Source organism: Gossypium raimondii, chromosome 1, assembly GCF_025698545.1.
Source record: "Gossypium raimondii isolate GPD5lz chromosome 1, ASM2569854v1, whole genome shotgun sequence".
Taxonomy (NCBI): Eukaryota; Viridiplantae; Streptophyta; class Magnoliopsida; order Malvales; family Malvaceae; genus Gossypium; species Gossypium raimondii.
Window position 1 is genome coordinate 34177158 of NC_068565.1, and position 7283 is coordinate 34184440.

Here is a 7283-nt window from a genome sequence, read left to right on the forward strand (position 1 = left end):
GATAACATGAGCCCTTTTGTTTCTTTTTGAACTTAGGTGCTCTATCAGTCTGTTTGAATTTCTCTTGAATGTTTTAGTAGTCTTTACTTCCTCGGTAACATTCACTTTGACATTTTCAGAATTTAGGTTCTAATCTTGCTTTCGATATTCTTCTTCAATACAAAGATGGTTTGCCAAAGCCTCATGATATATTTCTTCTTTCTTATGTTTTAGACTTCTTCCAAGATGAAGGAAGTTTTTCTATTATGGAGGATGCAACAGTCATTTTATCCATTTTCATATCATATTGCTTAAATTGATTCAGCATTTTTTCAATATCACTGAATTGTTCCATAACGACCATCAACCATTTGATACTTATTGAAATGACTGACTAGAAATTTCTTACTTGTAGCATCTTCGGTCATGTATCTTATCTATAATTTGTCCCATAATTCTTTAGTGGTGACCTCGTTTTTGTAGGTGTCGAACAAACCATTGGATAAACCATTCAATATGTGCCCTATGCACATGTAATAAGCATTGTCCCATTTTTGCCTTTCTCAGGTTGCAGCAACAAATTTGTTTTCATTCTCTTCAGGTCTTGGAGTATCCAAAACATTGGTAATCTTCAAAATTGATAATAATAAGTGCATCTTTTTCCGCCATCATTGGAAATTGCCACCATAAAATCGATCAAGTTTGACAAAGTTGGAAGCTAACTCCCTTAGTGTTCCACTTTCATGTGTTGTGGTAGTCATCATGAATTATAACCTTAAAATTGTTAGTACGAATCTCCGGTGAGGAAAATCTCAAACACACGAATGAAACTCAAACAGAAAAAGAAGAAATAGGACAAGGCTCCAAGGCGTGTATCAAGCCACTATCTTTAAGGTTATATTCGCCCCCCACCTATCATCGATATGCAAACGAGTTTCAAACAAATTAACCTTAAGGATATAATGAAGTCAATGACTATTTGCGTTTTGCATTGACGAGAATAGTCCACTAAGCACTGAGCAATATATAACAAGAAAGTCAATTTCTACAAAGAATTTCTACAGTAACTCTTTATAGAAAAATATAATAATATTAGAAAATGAGGAAGGATAGAAAGGGATTTTAGAATTTTTTGGTGTAATTTCCAAATGAAATCTCATTCCTATTTATAGGAATTTTCATGTCTCTTCATAGAGACATCTTTCAATAAGTGTCTTTATGAATAAATAAATAATAATTATTCATTTAATTTTATAACTATTCAAATAATATTGTTTGAATAGTTATAATTCTTTAAAAATCAAATTATATAAATTTTAACCGATGATCAAAAATCTATCTTTTGATTAATTACACCCATTTATTTATAGTTATTGAAATACTATAAATATTTGAAAATGTTCCAACAAACTATGCCTTTGCTAAAGAACCCTGAAATGGTCTATTGATTGATGGAAGCAATCAATTTCTTACTTCACCTATATATATACATACAAGATTGAGGATCTAAGGAAAAGACATTTCTTGAAGTTGTCTACTGTCTAATGTAAAAGCACAATTAGTTATTACTATTTTTCCTACGACCTTAGAAACTTCCATGCATTGCATTGATACAAATTAATGAATCACAAGAGTTGCACCTTCTCATGCATTGGTTAAAACCTACGAGTTGGAATTCTTATTAGGATTTGTTACCATATGTACTTAGAGCACTTGTTAAGATTAATTAATTTACTGTTTATAATAATATATTTAATAACAATAACCCTTCAATTTTACAAGAAGTTGCTGACTTTGAGTTGAACATCCTTAAAGTAAAGCACTAGATAATGTACTTGTGTAGAAAACACCCTAAGATTAGAAGTCATAGATGAGGTACAACAGGTCCAAATAGATTTAAAACAAGAAAGAAATTATTTGAAACTTCTCTTCTTTGTCCTTTCATTGCTATGTCCCTATCACTTAGTTGAACCACTATAATATTGTTACGACTCTTTATTTTCTATGAAACATTTGTTAGAACTGTAAAAACAATATCTAATATAGAACTTTACAACCCATAAATAAGAATCATCATGTCAAATCATCAAGAATAAAACTTAAATAAAACTAGATGCAGAAGGGCACCTAATTAATCAATTTCTTTAAATTTATGGATCTTATGGTTTTGATCTTCCAAATTAGCATGCAAGTAATTTAGAAAAGGTGATTATCTCTTTTCTAAAGATGGGATATTAGAAATGTTACGTATCTGTAATTTGGGGACCATAACTCTAGTATATAAATTTTGCACATTAACCTAATTTCTAATTAGCCCATCATTAATTAAAATTAGTTACTAAAGTATCTCTAAACATATTTGACCCATACTTTATTTAATAACTAAAGCCCAATAAACCTTAACCAAATTAGATCACTTTTAATTTGGGCTAATCACTTTAATTTGGGCTAACATTTTATGATAGTAAATAATAACATGTAATTACTCTTATTATATTTGTGATGTCCATATTTTCCAATAATCTCCCACTTGGACCACATATATATACTAACTACTCTATGATTACATGTCATTATATAACCTTATGAGCTCAAAACTTTACTATCATATCCAAATGGTATTCCAAATAATCTCATCCATTAATTATGTTAACATAGAACCAATGCGACTTTCATTACATATATCGTAACTAAATTCATCCATGATCACGTATATCATTACAACCAGATGACATAGATCAAGTACGGATGTGTAGCATGGAAATTACATGCAATATGATCCAAACATGTTTATTTCCAACTGGTCCTCTTTCAACCCTAGTGAGATCAAATGTTACAAAAAATAGAGTGTGAATAAATCAAATAAACTTTATTTCTACAGAAAATAAACTTAATATCCGTAAACTGAAATAAATGAAAATGTGTCTATAACATAAAAGCATGTAAAAGTACAAACTCCTTCTAAAACCAAATATCTTTAAATGACATTATACCCATATGAGTAGTGTGCTCATGAAAAACCTTGGTGTAGTCCCATAGTAAGCGGGTCCACAGTCATGAGTTTGTCCCAATATGCTTTACAGGCACCTAACCACTTTGAGATTTTACTTTAACAATCAGAAACTTAAAGTCTATGTACTTTGAATTTGATGTTCTCATGTTGTTATTGCAATAAAGGACTACCAATTATTGTCACAATTTGCACCCTAGTGAAAAAATTTTGCATCAATATTCCATCAAAATTAGAGTCTATATACCTGATGATCTCTAACTTATCAGTCTTTCTATATGTGAGCATGTAATATTTTTTTCTCTGAAGATACCTCATAACCTTCATTATTGCTATCCAATGGTTTATACCAGGGTTGCTTAAATATCTGTCTAACACCCAACAATGTACGTAATGTCCGGATGTGTACATACTTGAGCATACATTAGACTCCCCACTCTTGAGACATAGGGAATCTTATGCATTTCCTCAATCTCAAAATTATTCTTGGGCTATTGGTCGAGACTTAACTTATTATTGAAAAGCAATATATCATTAACAAATAAAACCAAATATAGAATCTTACTCCCATTTAACTTGTGGTATATACAATTATCGACTAAATTATTCTCTAAACCACGTAAGATAATCATTTGGTAAAATTTGTAATACTATTGACGGGAAGCCTGCTTAAACCCATAGATGAATTTCTTTAATTTGAAAATCATTAACTTTGTATCATCAGACACAAAGTTTTCTAGTTGCACCATATAAACGTATAATCCATGTTACCGTTGAGAAACCATTAACCTTCATTTGATGCAGCTTAAGGACAAAATATTCCATTAAAGCCATTATAACCCTTTTTCTAGTGAACCTTCTTAATGACATTCTTTCTTGAGGTTGTTGAGTTTGCTCTTATGGAACAATTACCTCATCTTGAATAGAGAGTTGTTCAACATTTTCTTGTTGAGGTTTTGGATTCACTTCTTGATCAATGATAGGTATGAGAACCTAAACATCGTCAAAAGTGATAGCAGGAACTGAGTTAGAATCCAATTCCTCCTCAAAAGCAATGTCTCTAACCTTATTTCTCCCTCCAAACTCAACATCCTCAAAAAAATGTTGCAGTTCTCGTCTAAAAAATATTCTTAATTGTGGGATCATAAAACTCATAACCCTAGATTGCTCAAAATAACCAATAAAGTAGTTGTTCACTGTTTTGGAGTCTAATTTCTTTTCATGTGGCCTAAAAGGCCTTGCCTCAACTGGACATTCCCAAATGTGAAAGTGCTTTACACTATGCTTTCAACCTATCCAAAGCTCATAAGGTGTTTTTGCAGCTTCTTTAGTGCGTATTCTCTTCAGAATGTAAGGTTTTGTCTTTAGAGGCACTGGCCAAATGAGTACTTTTGGACTTTCCATATGTCAACCTTTCTTCGTCTTACAATGAGAAATAAACACCTTTAGAGTCAATTTCTCCTTTTTGATAGTTGTAATTAATTTTAAATTGGTTAAGTGTGCAGGAATCGATACCAAAACCATAAGAACAAACAAAATTCCTTAGAAAGCTCGATCTTAAGTGTCTTAAGTCATTAAACAACATGAAACATCTCCATAATGTACCTTCACGTTTTCTTGACCCTTATACTATATAGACATCAAAGAAGTCAAAAGTGATGTCATCTCAACCTTATCATTTTTGGCAAAACGTTTCTCAATTTCATCAAGGAAACCTTTGGCATGAGTAATCTCTTCAAGTTCTATGTTCCTAAAGACTTCTGGAATGGTGTGCTTAATAATCATTAGACTCATGCAATTTGAACGATAATATCTCTCAAAATCCCTTTTAGCTTCAGGGTTGCTTTCCGTGGTGAGAGGTGCAGGTTGTTCCTCCTTTAGTGCAATGTCTATGTCCATAAAACTAAGCACTTTAAGTGCCTTTTTTATTCATTGAAATTAGTCCCAGTAAGCATGGGTATATAATTTATATTTGCAAATATTGTGGCAGTAGAGGATGAACTAGTTGAATACAAAACAAAATAAATAAAAACAAGCTTACATAAATTTTTATAAGTAAACAATAAATTAAAAATAGTGGCTAATCTCATCTCAAGATACCAAACACAACATTAATATCATGTATTTGGACAATAATATTAACATTAAATGATACTCTTGTTACAACAATCAAACATTCACAATAAATCATGTCGAACAATGAACCAATCTTTGGACTAACTTATTGCTAACATATAGTACCTTATAATTGTCATACATTTATCATTACGGATGTAGTTGAAATTCTACCAAATATTAACTTACCTTTGGGTCAATTAATAAACACATGAATTACAAATATATATAATCATCTAGATATTTTAAATAAACTAATCTACATAAAAGTGGTCACTTTTGTGACATTTTGTTTCAACTAATCTATTTAAAATATTAGACATCCTTAATTAAATCTCAAAGCCAAAATCTAAATTTATTTGTTTCAAAATATTTCAAATTTAAAGCAAAATAATTTGAATAAAGATAAATCCCATCTCAGATATCGAGCAGTCAATTAATATTTCATCTTTAGACAAAAATATTAACTTGTACGTGATATCTTATTGTAGTAATAAAACTAGCAATAAAAACATGTCAAGAAAAATCTTCCTTTGAGCCCATTTATTGCTCATATGTAAAACCAAATAATCGTTACATATTTATTACCACAGTTGAACATGTAATTTTATTAAATATTAATCTTCATTTGGGCGATAAATATTAAAGTAGCTTAAATTACATGCACACAACATTTTATATTTTAAAATAAAATAATTTCAATAACAGAGGTCAATTTGGTAACTTATTATTTCAATTAAGTTATTTTAATATATATATACCAATATTCATATTTAAAATTTCCAAAACAGTCAAAGTTCAAAACTAAGATTTTTTATCGCTACAATTTTTGAAATAACCCAAAATAAGGTTGTCTTATTGTCGCAATAAAAACACGAAAACCTTAATCTTTGACTGATTAATCCTTAATAAAAATAAAACCTATGCAACCAAAATTCTCTTATATCAAAATTTAAACCCATTAAATTATATATCTTAAAACAAAAGCATAATAGTTGGCATATCCCACAATTCAATCCGTAAACCATATCATAATTTGACCAGATATATGGAACCATAAAATAACAAAGAAAAATATAATAGAATTAAACTTGAAAACCAAATTCTTTAAACATGTATTATAGTTGATATGTTATTTAACCAAACTTAAAACTAAATTCCTTAAAACATGCATTATTCCATAAACTACGATTGCTTTTGTTCCAAAAGCATTAAAATTTCTTAGTTTTATTTATATGTTATCATAATTTAACCATGAATTCCCAAATATAAAAGCATAATAAACATTAAAATTGAAATTACCAAAACACTTATATGCAACAAAGTCGAAAAACACACACTTAATAGTTGATAACATCAATTAACTGGCCCACGACACACTATAACTTTTGCTTTTAAATGCACATATAAATAGTTGATAACACATCAATTAACTGACTAGTAGCAAAGTAAATAGATATAGATATATAGTAGCAAACTTTATAGATGCCTTCCTAGCAATGGAATCATAAAGAAGATAGATCATGCAGTTTAATTGGAATGGAATTAGTGGGAATTGGCAGAGTAAGTAGAGCGCAAATTAAAAAGTTAATCAAGAACCGCATAAATAACTTTAAGTTAAAGAATCAAAATTCAAATTTTTTTTATAATAAGATTCAACATAGTATATAATCAAAATATTATAACTATAAAATTTGAAAAAACAAATCAATTTAAAAATAATAAGAAATAAATTAGTTCTCAATGATTCAACATGACGAGGCTCTGATATTGTAACACTCCTAACCCGTCTCTATTTCTAGATTAAGGTTACGAAACATTATCGTAAAATAAAAAACATTCAAACATTATATCATTCAATAGTTTAATCCCATCAATAACCATTCGTATACATGCATACTGTCCCTAAATCAAGCCCTTGGGGCACTAAAAATATCTTAGAAATAAATCAGGACTACTTTGAAAGCGCTTGAAAAAGTTAGGAAAAAGATGCAAAATTAGCAAAACAGGGGTCACACGACTGTGTAACTCTCTGAGTTGCCCCACACGCCCGTGTGTCAGGCCGTGTGTTAGGTTGTGAAACTCACTGACTTGAACCCTAGGAAATACCTAGATGACACATGACCGAGTCGCTGAAACAACCTGATTTTTAGTGGTGACGGAACAATAGTTTTGGGAC

The 7283-nt window shown here is 30.0% G+C and overlaps 1 protein-coding gene across 1 annotated transcript; it reads right to left on the minus strand.

Annotated features, from left to right (window-relative positions):
* Positions 1-3886: 3886 nt before the first annotated feature.
* Positions 3887-4888, minus strand: LOC105786977 (uncharacterized). The gene is made up of 2 exons (XM_012613440.1): positions 4661-4888; positions 3887-3982 (listed from the first exon to the last, which is right to left on the minus strand). Exons 1-2 carry the CDS (start codon positions 4886-4888, stop codon positions 3887-3889), a joined length of 324 nt encoding a protein of 107 aa, XP_012468894.1.
* Between the last annotated feature and the right edge of the window lie 2395 nt (positions 4889-7283).